At 31.4% G+C, this 22,258-nt stretch overlaps 1 protein-coding gene across 1 annotated transcript; it reads right to left on the bottom strand.

Annotated features, from left to right (window-relative positions):
- LOC129975461 (uncharacterized) lies at positions 1-20,995 on the bottom strand. Its single transcript, XM_056088523.1, has 4 exons — positions 20,961-20,995; positions 17,896-18,951; positions 16,168-17,377; positions 1-98 (listed from the first exon to the last, which is right to left on the bottom strand). The coding sequence occupies exons 1-4, from the start codon at positions 20,985-20,987 to the stop codon at positions 1-3; spliced, it is 2,391 nt and encodes a 796-aa protein (XP_055944498.1). The 5' UTR covers positions 20,988-20,995.
- Positions 20,996-22,258: the final 1,263 nt, after the last annotated feature.

The following is a 22,258-nucleotide window of genomic DNA, read 5'->3' as shown; positions in this document are numbered from 1 at the left end:
CTACGGGTCCTCGGCATCCAAAAAGTTCTCATAATCGATAATGGGGTATCCAACACGGAAAATATCGCCTGCAGATGATGTCTGATTATTGACTTGTCCTAATGATAAATGAAAAATACATCTTGAAACATAGAATTTCCATCCCCCAACAACACTTATCACAGTACCCGGTCTAGATCTTCAGTATGCAGAAATGCTTATCATTAAGATGGGTTTACACTCAGCCTCATATAAGTCACGCATGCATAGACGGAAGACTGTGTATGCCCTGAGAGAGCGGACAATAAGTTCTTGTCTCAACGGGACAAGTACTTGTTACTGTACATTTTCCCCATATGCGTGGTCTTACTGGATGGTTTGCAACTGGCTGAGGGTAAACCCATCTTTAGAATATATAAGCATAAAAATGATTAATCTGATCGTGCATATCAAATGATAATATATTTCAGAATTTAATTCGCTGTAAAATTCTGAATACAATATTATACCATGATCATAAAAATGAAGGCATGGCAAGCATTTCGGAGCAAAAGTTTAAAAAAAAAATTTAAAAAAGCAAGATCTTACAAAATAACCACTTTTAATTATAACGCATTATTTTATAGTCATTAACCAAATGAACATTTGGTCTTTCATGATAGCTGTTGTAATGTCCTGATCTAGACTGATCAAATAACGAAGCAGGATTTCCAGACAATTCTTTATTTTACAGCCCTATATATACAAAAAACAACGTGTTCTAATCTTGGTTAAATAAATAGTTATTTACACCTGTAGTAGCAGATACAACAGTCAAAGTCGAGGGGTTTCTTGAAACTCAGTTGGTTCACGGACTCCGAACTCGTGGGCGTAGTCCAACAGTCTCCTGCAATTCGTTTCTTCTCTCCCCTAAAAAAATCTCCGCACTTTATTTCGGCGACTCCACCTCTTAATTTACATTGGTCATTTGAGCTCTCTTTCAGCCAATCGGGGTTCAGCCATATGCTCTCTCAGCGACGCCAGTAGGTCGTGGGAAGGTCCTTTCACCATGAGAAACATCTAGCATCCAGATGTTTGGACACCCCTTTCTCTATCTACCTACCTCTCTTTGGACCTATTAAAGGTACTATCAATACCTCTTAGATGAGGAATTCCGCATGTGGTCTTTCATTGTAGTCGCTAATGAACAGATGCGAGACCACCCAGGTGAAAAGATCCACCATTAGTAAGTAACAGGGACGACATAGCTGGCTGTAAATGTTTTATCAGTACTGGGAAACAGGGAATGTTACACTGTTAATATTCCTAGAACTCTTCCATCATTTATATTCCTATGCAGCCATGCTATGACTGAATTATTACATTACGAGTAAATTAATTTACTGCTAAAGGCTTTTGCTCTATATTAAATTAAAACTCCTTTATTCAAATATGTCGGTATAGTCAATTTTCTTCTGCTCTAAAATACATGCTTGTTAGAAACTGCATTTTTATAACCGCAAATTTTCCAGTCTTTATAGTCTCCAGTCTGGATGGAGGCACTTTCATGCTAAACACTCAATGTTTCAAAAAATTGTTCTCCTTTATAAATAATTAAGAATAATCAATATTATATTTTTCAACTATTTTTTAAATATAAAAATGATGTAATTATTGAAAGAAAATGCAGAATTATAATTCAAAATGGGTAAGAAAAAATGTTTATAAGGCTATATCATCATTTAATTTTTTAGCAATCGAATGTTAAAAGAAAAATAGATCATCTATAAATCATGCGTACATATAGACTTAAAAGTAAAAAAATATGTAACTAAATATTCAAAGCTCTGGAAATATTCTTTTCACATGATATTCAAAACAATTTATGAGCCTTCAGGCTAACAAATCAGAGATGTAGATTAAACACTCAATAGATTACATAATATTCATACAATTGTACCGAGAAAAAAAGTTCCTTGTTTGTTGTTTGCAATTAACTGTCCCTTTTCTCATTGATCTCATAAACTGCATTTTCAAACAGGTTTTAACCATGCGAATTAAGATGAATGAATATAACAAAGTAAAAATATTTCCTTATTTCCATATTGGTTTTCTAACGAAACATTTTACAGAATTGCTTCTTTTATGTCAAGAATCGATTTCTGTAATTATATGAACTGCATTTAAAAAGAAAATACTAGGTAACCCGAATTATTATAAATATTTTTTTTTTATTAAACCGATGTGTAAAAATATGTGGCCGATTGTATACATTATTTTCTCATACATTAATCATAATTTTGAAACACAAAATAATTTCAAATTTTTCTTCATTTGTTCCCTTTTTTGAGCAAATGTTATACATAAAGCATTTATTTTTACCACAGTTATCACCTAAATAGATACTAAACAGTTGCAGATGAATAGCGTGACTCAATTTATACTCAAATCGACAGTAATGCGAGTGAAACTATGTTTATAAGCTACGAATAGTCATTTGCTTAAGTGAGCAAGACAGGATGCTACTTTTGTCCCAATCAGATCAATAATATTTACTAAGCACAGAGATAAAAATCAACTAAATTGCCAAGAAGAAATTTGAAAGGAAAAATAGCTTTTGTCGTCGTGTATTATCCTTAAACTGTCGAATAGCGTGCCCACAGACCCTTACAAATATCTCAATATTTGTCACTATTCACCGAGAGTTTATTACATTATCTGTTAGAATGAATTAGTCTTGGAATCAATCACAATGCATTTACACTCTCGCATCCAGTTTCTTTTTCCATTGTGCAAGCAAGGAAGTTGTCTCTTCCTAAGGTCTTCAGAAGATTCAAATTATTCAACTACTTGTAGAACTTCTCCAAGTACATCTTCAAACGTTTTAAGTTCTCTAGAAAGTAACTGTGGTATTGTGATCATCATATTTTGCCTTTAATATTTTCCAAAGGCATTAGAATTCGTGATCTTCATATATCACTTACTGTGATCATTACATATTTCAATCTGTGATCTGCATATATCAATATATGTGATCATATACTGCCTATAAACTATTTTCAAATATGCTACAATCTGCTTTTTTTTTAAAAATCTGCCATTGATATCTAATATCTGAGAATAAGTAGCAGCATTTTTCACAATGAAACAACGAGCGAATAAATTATATGGAATTCATGATTTCATGCCCAGTTTGGTACTTTTTCATTTAACAGGGATGGAAACGATTCCTTGTCCTCTGGCCTTAAGAAGATTCAAAGTTTGCAACTGGATGTGGAACTCACCCAAGTACATCTTTAAGTTTATGTTAAGTTTTTTATTGCTATCTGAAACTGTCTGGTGCATAATATTTATGGAAACGAAAGACGAAATAGGTTCGTTAATTATTCTGATTCTTGTTGCATCTAACAATATCGTTGTGTTCAGATCTAGGGAAAAGATTGAAGTTCTTCTGAACAAACTGTCGCGGATGTTTTCTATTAATCATTCCTTCCATAGATACAGAACTCTTCAACTGTCTATTTTTATATACTGGATTTTTATGTTGATTGTAGACTCAACTTTCCTGTCGGTGCTTTTGAAACTTGCAGTTTTTCATCACCTTAGAATTAAAAACTCTGATGCCATTCCTGATAACATAAAAGATCTTTTTATAATTATTCGAGATATATCTCTTATTTTAACAGTTGTGACTCTACATTGTGTCACTGTTTCCTTTACGAGTTATTATTGTTTTATATGCAAATGCATCAATCAACTTTTTAATGAAATTCAGATGAAACTAGATGTTTCGATCGAAAGCAACAATTACAAAGTGTTACTTCAAATTTATTATGAAATAACTCAGGCAATGACCTTCGCCGATAGCTTTTTAGGTTGTCCAGCTTTCATTACAGTGCTGACAAGCATGTTTGGATTATTCTGTTTCGGGTATGCCTTTGCCTTTTCATCAACCCAAAGTTATGTAGTTTACTTGTTTACTATAACGGGTGTAATACATTATTTTTCAACACTTTTGATGGTTTTACTGCCTGGTTCTGCAGCAAACGAGGCAGCAGAAATATCGCATGACATAATCGCATCCTTGCCAGGCTGGTTTCCCAAGCATTACTTGAGTGTGAAGATGATTGTGCGACAGAGGTTCAAGAAAAAGGTTTCTTTGACTTTATGGAAGATCTATATAATTGGAAAATCGCTTCTGATAAGTGTGCTAGGCACACTAGTGACGTATGGATGTTTAGTTGGAACTTTGGGAACGGTCAGAAATTCAGATACATAAAGACACGAGAAATTCGTAATTTGAGAGCAATTATTCCTAATAACTTTTTTAAATAGTATATATTTAATTTATTAACCATCACAGTGTAGTATATTATTTTTAGTACACTTGATGGTATTTCTGATCGGCTTTATAGTAAATTAGGCAGCAAAAATTAAGAGAGAGTAATCAGATGCTCGGAACAAGAAATGGTTTTCCAAAAGTCTTTTTTTAAGATGAAGATGAAAGCAGATCAAGAAAGCAATTTCTTTGGTTATGTACAAGTGCTATACCGTTAGATTTTATCTAGCGCAACCTGTGGATCTAGAGTATTTTCTAGAGCCGTTTCATCCCTTTACATGAAGTATTTGTATTTTAATTGCCTTTTAAATGATTATTTGTATCTTATTTCTATATATTATAAACAACATTCCTGAAATAAATGCTACAATTGAAAATAAAAAAAAATACAGCACTGAAAAAAATGCGAAATACGTAGCATTATTTTGCTTTTGTTCATCGTATCATCAACTAAAGTGACAGGTATTTTTACAAAAAATAATGCCTTCAAAAATAATTTGTATCTAAAAATGTGATAAAATAAGTTCTCCACATATAAAATTGCATTAACTTTAAAGTTTCGCAGAAAAGCACCCTTTTTTAATACCCTAAATTGATTCCTCAAGGGGAAATCATGTTTCTTTCCTTCGAACAATTGACACCAAAATTAGTACAAACTTACAATTGTAATCATAAATTCACAAACAAAATTTCATATATTAAAATAATTGCATTTTTGATTTATCATATTCCCATGCTTGTTAAAGTAGTACTGACGAGAGACAGTGAACTCTTTGACGGATTTCTATCAAAATTTGAAACATGTCTATATTTTAAATCTTAAGTATGTGTTCTCAAATTTTATTTAGCCATTTCTCTTCGTTTAATAATTTTCGTGTTATTTTATATTCGGTCAGCCGGAGAAATAGATTTCTTGTGAATGAATTTCTTTTAAAAATTAATGGAAATCTACAAATGTAGTGTACAAAAGCTATACTGAATTCCATCATTCTAGATTAAAGGCGATCCTGAGTTTTTCAAACAGATGAACGGACAGAAAAACAGACAGGCATGGAACGTGAAGAATCGTCCAAATCTCGTGTCCGAAATTTTTTGACGCTTGCATTACTTTGAATACTTCGAATATACGAGAAAATAAAAGAAAATTCTCGGTGAAAAGAGCAATTTTAAAATCTATGAGAGATTTTTATTAGCTTTATTTGACTTGATTTGTGTCTGAAAAAATGGAATTTTGTAATCAGTTTTTCATTTTATTAGATTAGAATTCTTATGCATTGGGTGCTCCCGATGATTAATACAATATTTTCAACATTTAATTATTAGATGGTAATTTAATTTTTTATTTCTAGTGAGTGATTCGATCTAGAAATATGTTTGAGAAAAAATATTTAAAAATCTTTCTTTAAGATTTTTTCATGTTAAAGTTTTTTTTCCTTCAAATTTTATATTATTAAATTATGACATATACCTACTAAATATTGAAAAACAATAAAAAAATTAAAACATACTTTTATTAGTGTACTTAAGTATAGAAAGTAATATTTCTATCAAATATATAGATATGAAAATAAAATATATAACCATGAGACTCTGCAAACAATTCTATAAGAAATTTAATCCTCACTGAAGAAGGAGCAAAATTCTTAAATATTAATTTAAAATTAAAAAATATAGTGTAAACGAAATGGGAAATTTCATCAATTAAAAGTAATTCTTATTATTTATTCTTATTATTATCTTATAATTCTTATTGAATTGTTGATTCTTATTAATTCTTATTATTATTAATGATAAGTATTATTAATATTATTAATTCTTATTATTATTAATGATAACTATTATTAATATTATTAATTCTTATTATTATTAATGATAACTATTATTAATATTATTAATTCTGATTATTATCCCCATTCTTATAATTTTTATAACATTTCCATATTTTTGATAAAAAAATATTTTCTACTACTTATACTTTAAAAAAATGGTATTCATTTTATTTTTTTATTCATTATGTCAGTTTCCATAACACAGAGGTCCATTTATTTACGAATTTATTTTTTATGAGTGAAATTATCTGAGGCAATATATGAGTAAGTCAAAAATGCTTAAAATGCTTCGACCAAAATTCATACTGCTCCAAATACTGTTCGTTTTAATTTTTTTAAGTTAAAAAACTAAGGCTGTGATTTAAATTAATATAAAATAGATGAAAAGTTTCAGTCCCCTTTAAAAGTTTATAAGAAATCTTTATGATAGGAAGAGTTTTTGAAAAAAAAAATAATCCAATGCAGAAAATCTTTAGATGTTAATGCATTTTATATAAATATTCATTCTAAATATTTAATTCTTTAATGACAACTACTCAACCGAAAAACAATTTTTTTTTTCATAAATAGAATTCTAAATACATTTTATAGCATTCTAAAATACATATTAATTCATAATATGGCATTCTAAAATACATATTAATTCATAATATGGCATTCTAAAATACATATTAATTCATAATATGGCATTCTAAAATACATATTAATTCATAATATGGCATTCTAAAATACATATTAATTCATAATATGGCATTCTAAAATAATTTTTTTTTACATCAGTATAACTGTATTGCTATAAAATATTGATCAAACTTATTATGATGTGTCAGATAATTAATCAACCCATTTTGCGGCAAATATATGATTTATTGAAATTACAAAAGTATATACTATTAGGGTGTCACATAAGTTTCTTTCCTATTTCTAATATGAAATGAATACATAATATTTACTGTTTAAGATATTATTTATTTTGTTATATAAGAACCCTTTTGCTCTATTACCTTCTTCCATCTCTCAGGAAGCCTCATTAAGCCTTCTTTCCAAAATTGTTGCGTTGTGGACAAGAAATAATCTCCGAGGTGCGCTTTTATTTCACTGATGGATTTAGAACCCTTATCTCGAAGATAATTTTTTTAAGGACAGAAAGAAGTAATAGTTAGACGGAGCGAGATCTGGAGAATATGCAGGATGCTCTAAAACATCCCAATCAAACTGTAAGAGCTTCTCTCTTACAACTAATGCAATATGTGGTCTCGCGTTGTCATGATGAAAAGCAACGTCTCGTCGGTTCGTTGATTCTGGCCGTTTTTTTAACTATGGCGCTTTTCAATTGATCCAGTTAATAACAGTATTTTGAAGAATTTATTGTCTCACTTGAGGAAGGAGCTCGTAGAAAATCACGCCTTCCCAATCCCACCAAATGGATTTTGTGGTATAGTCTCGGCTTTGCGACAGTTTAGAACTCTGGGGTGGGCAGGGATAACCTGGTTGGTAGGGCGTCGGATTCGCGTCCCTTGGGTTGCGAGTTTGAACCCCGCTGGCCCAAGACTCCCCGCGTGTGTGGTGGCTGGGGCGCGTATAAATCTGTCGTGATCACAAAGTCCTCCCTGTCGAGAGTAATACCACTGGGGTAATTGTTCTCTGATTCAAGTCTAAACTACGATCTGTGGATGAGTGAATGAAGTTCGCCGAGTCAAAAGGGTTGTGACGTCTGTGTAGCTAAGTCGTACTCTTGTCCCTAGATGGCGCTACTGAAAAACAGGAGACTAACCTTGGCTTAAAAAATCACTGACTGCTAATGTCAGGGGCTTGTCTATGACAAGTGCCATTAGAAACAACAACAATAACAGAGCTCTGGGACTACTTAAACCGATGACATAGACGGCTAATACATAAGCCTGCATGTTTGCACAAGCACAGCCAGATAAGGCCATTCATAGCGAGTTGAGAAATAAACTTTTGGGTAATACTTAATTATATAAGTAACCCAATACTTAATATATAAGTCTATGAAATATAGGAGTTGAACATTAAAAAATAATTTTATTTCTTTAGAAGAAAAATGTGTATGTTTCGTGTTAGATATCTTACAGTTATCCACGTCTATATCCGAAATTTCTGTTGGGTATGTGTGTTATAAAATAACATAAAATACTTTACAGCAATAATTTAAAATATGATTTTTGATATTTCGGATGACAACACAGAAACATTGATTTTTCTGTGCATTTTAATCAGCCTTTATGTAAATTATGCTATCAAAATGTGTAATGAAATGTTCAAAACTCACAAAACATTTTTTGCTACTTGATATTTAAAGAAAGACAACCTTCGTATTTGAAAATTGGCGAAATTCATTATATATACAGTGTTTTAGATAATATTCAAATAATTGTAACTAAGAAACATTTCCCTCTTGTAAATTATGTTTTTGTGTCTTTTTTTGCATTGATTTCATATATATATATTTTTTTACCTTTTAAATCAATATACACTGAATAAACCAACCATAAGCAAAAGGCTTTCTTAATGATATATATATTTCTGTAAGAAAAATTTTCCAAAACTACTTCTGTGAATAATTGATTTCTATAAGTTTGTATTTAAATTTATTAACAAGATAACATTAGGCAAGTGGAGCGGCTGCATGTACGATGCATTGCTTTTATTGAACAAATTAATATGATTCTTTTTAATTTTATTATCTTGTTATAACTCGGCATATATTTTTTTTATTTCTTTATTTTTTTCTTACTTTCTGGGCATTAAATATGATCGAAAATGCAATTGTTTTCACTATAGTTATCGTGTAGATGAAAATTATATAATTCGATATAATTTATATAATTTATGCACATTAACGACTCCAATGAGAGTGAAATTATGTCCATCAGAGACGAACAGTCATTTACTTAAGGTAATTGTGCACAGTATGAAATAATCTTTATCTAATTAATAAATCTATAATGCTTAGTATAAGAAAAAATAAGGCTATTAAATTGCTTTGGGATTTTTTTTTTCTTTGGCAAACAATTGTGATTGTCATGTATTATCTTTAATCATTTCCCAATGACACAATGCTTTTAAAAATACCCTAACATTTCTCAGTAAAAGCCTGGAAAAAAACTACAGTTTATTTCAGAATAAGTCAACGATCGAATAAATTACAAGAAAAAGATACGAGGAATATCCAGAAATTAAGTTACGCTTTTTTTATTTTTGTTACAGGTGCAATGCATTCATGATTTCATACAAGCACGTAAATTTTTCTGTTTCCTTTGTAATCAGTAAAAGTCACTTTTAGATCCCTGAATATTAATTTGACTATATTTTATGCATTTGTTGTTGTTTCTTATGGCACTTGCCACCGACAAGCCCGCTGTTCGAAGACAGCCGATTTAAGCCTAAGGGTTTTTATCGTAGAGCCATCTTGGGCCAAGAGTACGACTTGACTACTCACGCATCAATCATTCGCTTGCATAACCCCTTTTTACAGGAGGGCACATTCACACACCTCGCAGATAGAACAGGAAGAACAACCACGCCCAAACTGGGACTCGAACCCGGGACGCCCAAATCGGGACTCGAACCCGGGACGCCCAAATCACGGGGAAGACGCGCTACCCTTATGCCTATTTTTTACCCCTATTTTTTGCATTTAAAGCTTTTTTTTATTTTAAATTGAATATCCCTCTTCTTGCGAGTAGCATTCTATCACCAGCTTTCTTAATGGGGGAAAAAAACAATGGAAATTCACTGACAAATTTGAGTAAGAAAATTAATGAGTGATTCGATAGTAAGAAGGGGGGTGCGAAGTTTCTATGCAGGGTTTTCATCGTAAAAATGTTTAGAATGAAGAAAAGAAAAAAAAAGGGAGGGGAGAGGACTGATAAGGATTTATTTACAAAGTTGAACAGAGATTAAGGAGAATCAATGATTCACCACTACGACACTGTCATTGCATTTCCCTCACATTTCGCGTTCACTTCATCATCATCGGAGGAGACATCTTTTTACGTCAAGACCATTGCCATTCACAAGCCATTTCAAGGTCACAATAGCCAATTATCATATTCTGCTAAAGCCCCGTTCCGATGACCTGTGGCCTTACGTATTCGGTCATAAATCTGTCAAGCGACCCATTGTTGGACCATCCGCGCCTGTGGACGGTGTTCAGGAGCTTCCCGCAAATTGTCGGTAAAATGAACAGACATCAAAGAACCCCATAAAATTACAAGAGAGGGGAAAGAGGACAAAATGTACCAGATTCAAGGCGGGCACAGGTCGTCAGAAAACGGCTTAAAATAAATGGTAATGTTGTTTTCGTATGACTATTTTAAGGCAAATTTTGCGCAGTAGCTTCTGAGGGCAAAGACCCCTGAGCACCCGAGGGCAGAAATCTGACTTCTAGCTCAAGTGAAGATAGCACACACACACTCGCTTGCACAACCCCTTTTTACAGGGGCGCTCATTCACGCACCTCACAGAGAGAACAACCATGTCCGAACCAGGACTCGACCCGGAACGCCTAGATCGCGGGGAAGACGCGCTACCCCTAGGCTAGGACGTCGGCCAATGGTAATGGTGACAACCATGTTGAGAAATAGCCATGGCATTTTATTTTATTTTGCAATAAAAGTGTTTCTCTAATAATAGTTTCTTTTTTTTTTAATTCCACAATGGAACTTATTTCTTGGATACCTCTAATAATTGCATTATCAATTAGATATTTTTTTTAGTTGGCAGTGATGAAAATAACGCATTGCTTTTAAGATGTTGACACGGTTTAATAAATGAGTTGAGTATGTACATTTTGTGCTTATGTTAAGCTATTTGTTATATTTTGGTTCATATTAACCTTGGAAATGATTGGCAAATGTAGTGCGTTGGTTAGTCTCATTCTTGATGGTCAGTCAAAATTTCTCTGGATAAGCTTTGTATTAACTCCTTGTCATTTATTCGTTCGTTGATTTATTGTGAAAGAAACTGTAGATTTTTTTTTTCGGCTATTATGGAAAAATGTTAGGATATTTTTAAAATCATTTGATTGTGTCATTGGGAAACAATTAAAGATAAAACATGACAACCACTACTGTTTGCCAATGGGAAAAAAAGTCCCAAAGCTATTTAATAGCTTTTTTTTCTTCTATTAAGCATTATAGATTTATTAATTAGAAAATGATGTATTTTATATATTGTTCAATTACTTTGAGTAAATGATTATTTATCTCTGATAAATGATCATTGCTTTCTCATTGGAGTTGTTTATGTGTATAAATTATATCGCCCTATTCATGGAATTAATATAGTATTCATCTACGTTATATCTATGGTGAAAATAATTGCATTTTCGATCATATTTAAAGCTCAGAAAAAAAAGGGGGGGACGGGAAAATATAATTTTTTTATCGATTGAATTATAATAAGGTAATAAGATTAAAAAGAATTATAGTCTATTATATTATCGGTAAAATAATTCATCATAAATGTAGCCGTTTCATTTGTCTCACATTTTCTTTTGAACTTAAATACTATATCATTATAGAAATCAATTATTCACAGAAATAATTCTGTAAAGTTTTCTCATAGAAACCAACATGTCATTAAGAAAACTGGTTGCTAATGTGTTGGTTTATTTAATTTATTTTGATATAAACGGTAAATATATGAAATCAATGCAGAAAAAGACACAAAAACATAATTCTACAACAGGGGATTGTTTCTTAGTTGCAATTATATGCATTACCTTAAACACTTCATATATAATCAATTTCGACAATTTGAGAAAACGAAGTTATTTTTTTTTAAATATTGAATGATTACAAAAATATTTTGAGAGTTACATTTAGATGATAACATTTAATTTTTAGATCTAGGAATTGATAATTAAAGTTATCTTATGAATAAAGTTCTCCTAACAACAAACTACCATTGCCTTCACAGATATAAAAACACTTCAACTATCTATTCTTATGTACTGGATTTTCATGTTTATTGTAGGCTCAATTTTCCTATCGGTGCTTACAGTTTTTGTAAAAACCTTAAAATCAAATATCAAAAAACTTATCTTATGTCATACAAGATAAGTTTTTTTAAAATCTTTCATAGCTAAATGAGATATACCTCTCATTTTAACAGATGTAACTTCACACTGTGTTATAATCTGCTTTTCAAGTTATTGTTTTATATGAATACATATCAAATATTTTCCTATGAACTCAAGTTCAAAAAGTTAAAAGTTTCTATCTTAGAAAATAAGTAAAAAGTGCTTCTTTATATCTACCATGAGATAACTCAAGCAAATATATTTGTAAATCTTTTCTTAGATTGTCCAGATTACATCACAGTTTCGGCCAGCATGTATGCTAAAAAATGGCAGCGAGTATTTTTTTAAATAAAATTGAATTAATAATACTTAGTAAATAGTGAAAGGGAAAGTGATTATAAATTAATAAATATTGAGTAGTTTCATTAAAGATATAATAGCTATAATTAAAATAAATGTTTTACTTTTTGTATCCAAGCTACTGATTGTAAGAAATAAACAATATGCAGCACCTTGAATATAAGAATTATTCCTTAAAACTTCTTTTATTTTGTTGGGAAATTGTCACATTATATAAAACAAATGGTGGACAGAAGATACGGGCATATAATAGAAAAAAGAAATTTTGAAATAAATAAAATCTTTTGACAATTATTTTTCTTCGTATTAAACAAAATAATTAAATATAGATTATATATTAACGTGATATTAATGGAAATTACAAGGACATAGCAAAGACAAATTACCGAAGTTTTAAAATCTTTTTATATTACCCAAATTCTGTTGTATGTAATACCATTCAAGAGACTCATTACTTCATAAATAAATAATTATAGCATTCAAGAAATGTAATAATGTGTCCTATAAACCTGGAAAAAAATTAAATCAGCATTTGTTAACCATTTTTATTAAATCATTTTCTGTCTTATATACATAATTTCACACTTCATATACCTACACTTCTTAGTATGCAAGAGTTTTTTTTCTTCACTGTGTGATTTTACAAAGAAACATAGACGTACAAGTAAAAAAATTATCCTCTCATTGTTTTTATGGTCTTGAATTCTTTATGCTTAGATTTTACAACATGTTATAAATCAATGACAGCTAGGCACTTTGTCAATGAACAATCGTAGCAAATTTCTCGAGAAATGTTTGTACATAAAGACCATTCAATGCTGAAATATGAAGTAAATTCAGAAAACAGATGTATCAAGGGCAACATCTAAAATTAATATCTTCATTGAAATGTAAGAAAAACATGGCGTTTTTGGTATATACACAGAAGGAGATGATGACTTACATGATAAAATATGCAAATACATATTACAAAAGTGCAAAAAATAAATGATGTTGCTCTTGTAAATGTAGTAAATTATGTAAGAAAGAAGAAAAATAGGATATTTTATATTCAAATTAATTAAGAGTATAAAATGCAAAATGGAGACGCTGATTGACAAAAAAAAAAAAAAAAACTATAATCATATGATTGTGCAGCATTTATTTCATATTTGTGTCATTATATTTATCATATGTACGTAAGTTTTATTTTTCAAGAATTCATCTCCAAAACATGTAGGATTTCTATTTTATATTTAATGTATGGTATTGTGTTCCTGGTAGTATTATTAAAAACGACTATTTCTCTGCTTTGTCCTTTAGAAACGGAAACAAACAAATACTGATAATAGCTTTACAACATTATCAAAAATACATATTTTTAATATTTATCAACATGTATATGTATTAATATGCATTAACAAATGAATTACAAGCATAAAATCACATTTGTTTATTCGCAAACATTTTTTTTCTGTTTGCCACTAAGACGATATGCAAGCAAAATTCTAACCGAAGCTCTTTTAGGATTAAACATGGACTTTGAAAAAAGTATTCCAACTTTATTTTAATACGAACATTCCAGAGTTTTTTACGAAATGAATTATTATCATACCAACTAATTTTACTTTCTTTCTCTGAATACAGATACCGTAATCAACTTTCGTATCCAGCCACCGTATTTACAAGCTAAATATTTCAAATATGCAACTTACTTATAATTCTTGCATATTTTATAATAAATCTGATACAAATCTCTCTATAAAATTCTAAATCCATTCTATATTCTCTTCTCTAATTTATAAAAGGCCTTTATATTTCAACTTCAAAATATTTATCAATTTTCTAGTTCATCGATTTGTCGATTAATAACTTAATAGAAAAAAATTAGCAGCTTTAAAATAAGCAGAACACAAACACTACACACTTCTTATATGAAACCAACTGATCCGAACATTCTGTTAGGTTTTAAAAATCTATTGAGAAATTCTCCAAAATGAAGCACACATTGTTGTTCAGTGTCTGCTTAGATTCATAAAATGCATGAAAATCATTTTTTTTTCAATCGATATAATATCTTTGTCATCTCCTTGAAACTGCAGTTTCGATGAATAATTTATTTAATTTAGTTTTAAAATTATTTAATACATTCAAATACTGATCCCGCTTGGTTTGAAACGAACTGATTAAATCTCGTTTCAGACGACCCTTTCTCATAACCAAAAATCCACCATGAGCATTGTTAATTTTTGTTGTATTCTTATTAAAGGTTTCACTCCATAAATGTTGAAATATGAAATTTCTAGCTTTCTGCTCATCATGACTGTAACCGTATCGCTTTGGAGATACCGAATTGTTTATAAGCCATGGCTGCAACGTTCTTATTGAATCTGTCGAATTCTGAAATCGTTTGGCGCTGGAAAAATTAGTTGAATGTGGTGAATTTTCTGTTGCCACACGTACACTCACAGTAAAGGATGTCTTTTCTGAATTCATTGAATTTGCAGTCGATAAATTTTGATGAAATTCTTCAGATGGTAATTTTATTTCAGAGACCAGATTCGAGATTCTGCTAACAAATCTGTTAGTGATATCGAATTCTGTTAAGTTTTTATTAATGTCTTCGTCTTTGGAATTTTTAATTGCATCATTCTCCTCCATCTGTGACTTTAAAATAGCAAAAGTTTCATTTTCAGTTATCTGTGACATAGGAGCATCAATAGTGTCATTCTTCTTCCACATTGGCTTAGGAATAATAAAAATGTTATTCTTTTTTGTTGTGTTCTTATTGGAAATAGCAAACGAATCCTTTTTCTCTTCCAATGCTTTATGAATGTTAAAACTGTCATTTATTCTTGTTACATTCTTGTTTATCTGCGGTTTAAAAGGAAAAAATGAATCATTCTTTTCTACTGTCAGCTTAGGAATATTAAAAATGGCAGTCTCTTTTGTTATATTCTTATTGGTCTGTGGTTTGGAAATAATAAACGAACCGTTTTTTTCTTCCATTGCCTTACGAATATTAAAAATGGTATTCATTCTTGTTACATTCTTTCTTATCTGCGGCTTAGAAATAGAAAATGAATCGTTCTTTTCTGCTATAGGCTTAGGAATATTAAAAATGGTATTTTCTTTTATTACATTCTTATCAGTCTGTTGCTTAGAAGTGAAAGAGTCATTCTTCTTTCTCGATGATTCAGGAATGGCAAATATGTTATTCTTCTTCATGATGCTGATATTGCTCTGTGATTTAAAGATAATATGAGTATTATTCCCTTTTTTCTGCGACCGGCCTTTAGGCATATTATTTAAATTTCTGATTATAGGTATATACACTGGAGTTAAAGGAGTTGTTGTTTCAAGTTTCTCAACTGAAAGTTCCTCTCCCTGAAAGAAATTCAATCGTTTAGGTTTCAGCTTCTCTTCGAAAATAGGAGTCGTTGCATACAAAATAAATTTTTCAGTTTTAGAAGTAGGTAATTTTGTGTTTATTCTTTCGCCATATTTTTTGTTTAGTTTTGCTAGTGAAATTTTAGGTTCTATGGTGTACGACTTTTTAACAATTGTACTTTCTGAAATTGTTGTCACAAGCATATTCTTATTGATTGGTCTATTGTAAGTGCGACCTGCTATGTCTTGTCTATTTAACTTACTTTTTTTATGTAATGGTGCTAAAGTGGTTGAGTGTCTGTTTTCAGGCTCCGTAGTATGATCGTCACTCGAATTATTTCTTTTTTCTGTCACATTTTCTAAGTGATGTAAGTCATCAACCTCATCTAATTGATCGTCATCGTCTGAATAAAGTTCTTTCTTATAGTTAGCTATGCTTGCAGCTGAGGAATAATTATGTTTTGGATATTTTTTAATTAATGTGTTCTTCGGTTTATTATTACTTCGTTGAAGATGAATAATTTCGAATTCATCTGTTATATTATAGTAATTTCTTTGATCTGGTACATTTATTGGATTGTCGCTAACAATAATCATTTTATTATTTACTGGTTTTTCCTTAGTGTTCTTTCTATTAATTCTACTTTTTGTTCCATAATGATGAATGTAAGGTGCGTAAGCATTGTACTCTTGTATAGGAACCTGACTCTCTGGATCAGGCTCTGATTCTTCAGAGGTATAGTTGGAAGCTGATGATAATTTCTGGGACTCTCTTGGAAAATATCTTATTTTAATTCTCTTTGTTCTCACCCTTTCATGGATTCTTTTTTCGGATAAAGAAAAGGGCTTCGAACCACCGTAATATTCCTGTTTCTGCCTTCCTTTTTTGGTCTCTGTTTCTGTATTTCCTTTGTTTTTCAAATTTTCATTATTTTTCTGAAGGATTCTCTCATTGTCACTGGCAATTTTCGATTCATTTGGAAACTCTTTTATATTTTCTAATTTTTGTGTACCGGGATTTTCTGTGTGTTTGGAATCTTCCGGTTGATTTGGCGAAAAACGAGGGGAATTTTTCACAAATTCTCGCAAAAGTAATGCATAACCAATAGGATAATTTATTGCCTTTTGGGAGAGATTTGGATGTCTTTCAGCTGTTTTCTTACTGTGTTGAAATTTGTTGTTAACTTCTGGTTTCATTTTCACAGCTGAAAACAAAGAAAGTTTGTCTGAATGATTTTTGTTATCTTTATTCCAAGAGATGCTATCAACTTTCGGTTTTGCAATCGAAGGCAGAGATATTTTTTCCTCACTCGTGCCAAAAGCTTCGTAAGAATCTGTTATGTCATGATTCAAAGAATTTCCACAATCAACATTGTACCACCAATCACAGACGAGATATTCTTGGTTGAAAACGGTTCCAATAGGACATAAAAATGAGGATCTTTGGCCATTTTCATGGCAGATATGGAACATCTGAAAAAAAAATAATTTCAATTGCTTGGATTTGCAAAGACAATTTTTAAATATAACAAAGCAGAAAATATTTTTTTAAAAATAATGCTTAATTTGAATACAGATGAGATAAGTGATTTTATTAAAATTTTTATTAATTTTAATGTTTATTTATTTTATATAGTAAAATTAATTTATGAAAAAGAGCTTCAAAAATCTTTTTAATATGTTTGTTCTAATAGCAAATTTTACAATTATAATTAAAAATTTCATTATAACATAGACACTTTGACATTGTAAAAAAAAACATTTTACCATAGGCAAAATTATTAAACTTAATACGCTCATTTAAGAAAATTAATTTTTGGAAAGCCATTGAGATTTGGTAACTGATGACCTTTTTATCAAAACTATTCATATCTATTGTTATCTAAATTCTAATGTTTAAAACCTATCGACGTGTTTGAAAGGATCATAAAAATTAAGCGTTACATTACTTAATGAAAAAAAAGTGTTTAATCTTCAACTTATATACTTACTTGACACCTTGAAGAAACATCAGCATAATACCCAGGAGAAGCATATTCTTCGCAAGGGAAATGCACTACAGGCAAGATCTCTAACGTCGGATAGTCTACTTCTGGAATTCCCCACCCAGGATTCCTCCTGTGTATTCTTTGGTGTCTTACGCTCTGCTTTATTGTTCTCTGTTTCTCTGCTCTTTTAGTCTCTGAAGTTATTTTCTCTTCATTATGTACTGCTAGAAATCGATTTTGGTCAATGGTAATCACTTCTTCAAGAGGTAGACCTCTTCTTCCAAAGAATTCTTCTTCAGAGCTGTCATCCAAAGGAAAAGATTCGACATTCTTTGAGCTGTTTGACATGCGAGTTGTAAAATATTCAATTTCTGGTTCAATATATTCTACTGAAGGTAGGACATATTCTACAAATGGCTGTTGAGAGATGCTTTCAGATTCCCTAAAGGCATCGTGCTTGTTTACGTATTCCACATAAGGTTCGACAAACTCTACACCAGGAACGACATACTCCACAAACGATGGGGAATTCCCTCCTTCATTTCTCGTCACGACTGGTTCTTCTGATTCTATTTCTCTCAGTTCTTCCGTTTTAGACTCATTCTCTGTCTTAATGGGAGGCTCAGGAATGGCTGTGTTGTTTTCCTTGATATCCCTCAAGCGTTGGGAAACTGATTGGAGCTCAATTTTTGACGGTTTGTGGTGCTCTTCTATTATTAGTTCCCGGATTAAACTGCTGTCTACGTCACTGTGCTGCGGATTTTCGACCATGATAGCTGCTTCAACAGTAGTATTCATCTGCGCAGGAAGCGATTGCAAGTTTGAAAAAGGAGAAGAGTGACCGCCTCGACCGGAAAAATAAATATCTTCCTCTGGAGACAAAGGATTTGTTGTTGTTGCCGCACCATCGCTTGGATCCCAAATGGTTTTCATGTCATTCCACCACTGATCGGATGTCTCATCGATCAAGTATCTCCTGCGTCGTTGAATGTCTGGACTTCTGGAACTCTCAGTGTTCCATATCCAATTGATAGATTTGCCACCTCTCTGTAAGTTATTCTGGAAAATGGAATAATCAAGTAAAGAAAAGATAGTTATGTGCTGATTATGAGTTGGAGAATATTCACATTAATTGTTAATGCAACACGAAAATACCTTACACATTAAGTATCAATGCTGATAAATTTATCGGACATGCCTAAATCTCTGTTTCGGAATTCAACTCCACTGAATATCTGATATATATGGAAGTCTGATTTACATTAAATTTGTAATGGTTCACGTCCTGCTCCTGATGGGAAAGTTGGCAGATGGTTTAAGTCTATATATTATTTTAGTCGCCTGACTACTTTGGCGGATTGGTATGAGTAAGGATAGAACCTGGGACCTTGTGGTTCGCAGTCCAGTAACATAACCATGATGCAAAAGCAATTGCTCGTATAGCGTAGTTGTTAACTGGCTTATATGCTATTCACCACAGACTCTACCTCCAGTGAGTCGGAGGTGAGAAGAACGATATGGCTGTTGAGTGGTGATGTATTTATTGGCTGGCTGTTGAGTATAATGCGCCTGTACCCATTTGAGCATTTGAGTTGCGACTAGCGTGTGTGGGTGAGTGGTTGCTGTAACGTCAAGTGAATCTGACGACTTTGGGTTGCTGTGGATAGATGGCGCCACAACAGCTGTACGACGGTTGAAGGTTCATCGTCCGAGGTCACCAATTTGGCGGATTGCGATGCGCGAGGATAGAACCTGGGACCTTGTGCTTCGCAGTCCAGTAACATAACCATGGTGCAAAAGCAATTGCTCATACAGCGTAGTTGTTAACTGGCTTATATGCTATTCACCACACTACTTTTCAAAATTGCGAAGTGCTCCCAAACTAATTTCGAACAATTTAAAAAAGGAATGTTGATGAAGCAAATCTTTTTAAAAATTTAAATTGTTTTCCAGGGAAGGTTTTAAGGTCAACATTGTTTTGTTAGCATAAAGAATACTCCATTTTATCATCAAATTCCTGAAGAAAGTATGGTTCCTATAGTCATGAATATGTAATTAAAAAAAATGAAACCCCGATTTTAACACTATAAATACAAACCTGATGCTGTAGCTTTTGAAATTCTTTAAAGCAATTCACAATCTCCAGTAATAATACTTTCCTATCCTAATCTATTACTTATAAATTGCAGTTGTATATTTAAGCATTTCTAAGGAGAAATAAAATCAGTAATTTTTTAAAGAAATTAATGCTTGCAAAAACGATTTTTAAAACAAAAGTAACAGTATTGAAACAAAAAGTAACAGTATATATATATATATATATATATATATATATATATATATATATATATATATATATATATATATATATATATATATATATATATATATATATATATATATATATATATATATATATATATATATATATATATATATATATTTAAAACAGCTTAAAATTCAATTATTCATAATGGAATCAAAGACAACGAATTAATTTGCCTAGAAATAATATACCTGAAACTTTTTTTCCTATGAAATAAAAATTAAATTGATTTCTTGTATATATTTTAAACCATTAGATTATATTACAATTAGTGAAGATATTGCTTGTGTAGAATATTATAATGAATAGAGTAAACAATTACTCAATTTGATACATTACATTTAGGCTGTTAGACAAGACACTACACTTTTTGCGGCATTTCTGAAAGTCTCATAAAATATTAACAAAACGAAAAGAATTTTATATGTAAAATTAAGGCTCTTCATATAATATTCTGATTTCTGAGGTAGAGAATGGCCCAATGAAATTTGCTTACTATTATCAATGTTTCATCCAATGTAACGCAGGATTCCGATAATTGTAGTGACTTAAAATGTAAATTATTATATTAATTAATTGTGATTGGATGAAAAAATAATATTTTTCCTTTCCATTATTTTTATCCATGCAACAGCTTTTGGCCTCTTCATTCGTTTGCAAATAAATTAATTTTAAAAGCTGTTTAGGACTTGTGAATTACACATTGAAACTAAAAGTGAATTTGTGCAGATGAAGTACTTACTTGATTTAATGTTTCGCTAATTGCCATTGTTATCAGGCCTGGAAATAAAAATAGAAATATTTTTTTAGTAAAAAAGAATTTAGACTAAATTTAGTTTTGTAATAAAACATTTTTTTTAATAAATACAAATAAAAAACAACACTTCATTTTAATTTACAAAAGCTATATTTTAAGTTTCAAATAAAAGCTCAAAATATTTAAAAGAATATTTGAAATTTCTTCTAAACAATATAAAACCATTAAGTTGATATTGTATGTTTAAAATAATTTATTTCAAATACCCACTTCCATTTAAACAAAGACTTAATTTAATATATTCTATTAGAATAAATTTATATACGTATTATATGTCAAATTCGCTGTATCAGAACTTTGCTATTTATTGTCAATCTTACAGGAAGGAAAAAAATATTACAAAAAAGCATGAAACTTCAGTTCCACCATCAATCTTTATCCTTGACTTTAAGCTCATACCACATATAAGCATGAGACGTCAATTTCACATTCAGTCTTTATCCTTGATTTTCAACTCATCAGTTCCACAATCAATCTTTATCTTTGATTTTAAACTCATGTCATATACAGGGTGTTTCAGAACTTCTAAGAGGGGTAGGGTACATCCTGACGAACCAAAATCATATACCTATGGGCAGTCAGAAATGCTTTCCTGACGCGGTAGAAGGCGCTGTGCGAAAAGTCCGAGCTTTCGTGCAGGGAATCTTCATTTCGCACAAGAACGCCAAGTTAGTAGGATGGATGATTACACGATCGCAGAGTTAGCCGATATGCATTTGCGTACGGGGCTGCAAATTGTAGTGGGCCAGCCGCACAGCATTTGTACACGGAACGATATCCGACGAGGCGTATTCCCAGTCATGACTTCTTTGCAAGACTGCATCAAAGGTTAGCTGAGACAGGTTCATTAGAAAGAGCTCACAGGGACAGGGTAAGAACAACACGGAATGTGCTGCATCATGTGCAGGGGAATCCAAGATCCCATTGCAGCATCTGGAGGATTCTCTGAGCAGAAGACATGCATCCGTTTCACGTGCAGCGTGTCCAGACACAGAAACCGGAGGATTATGTATCTCGTATTGCTTTCGCTCAGTGGTACCTGGGAAAATGTGCTACAGACAATGTGGTTCCAACATGATGGAGCCCCTCCAAATTATAGCGGATATGTTCGTAATTACCTGGATGTCACATTTGGTCAACGGTGGATCGGACGTGGGAGTCCCGTGCGTTGGCCTACTCGGTCACCCGATTTATCATGTCTTGATTTTTATTTCATATGAAAT

This window comes from Argiope bruennichi, chromosome 7, assembly GCF_947563725.1.
Source record: "Argiope bruennichi chromosome 7, qqArgBrue1.1, whole genome shotgun sequence".
Classification (NCBI taxonomy): Eukaryota; Metazoa; Arthropoda; class Arachnida; order Araneae; family Araneidae; genus Argiope; species Argiope bruennichi.
Note: the sequence above shows the minus strand (reverse complement) of the source record. Positions and strands in the feature narration are given on the sequence as shown.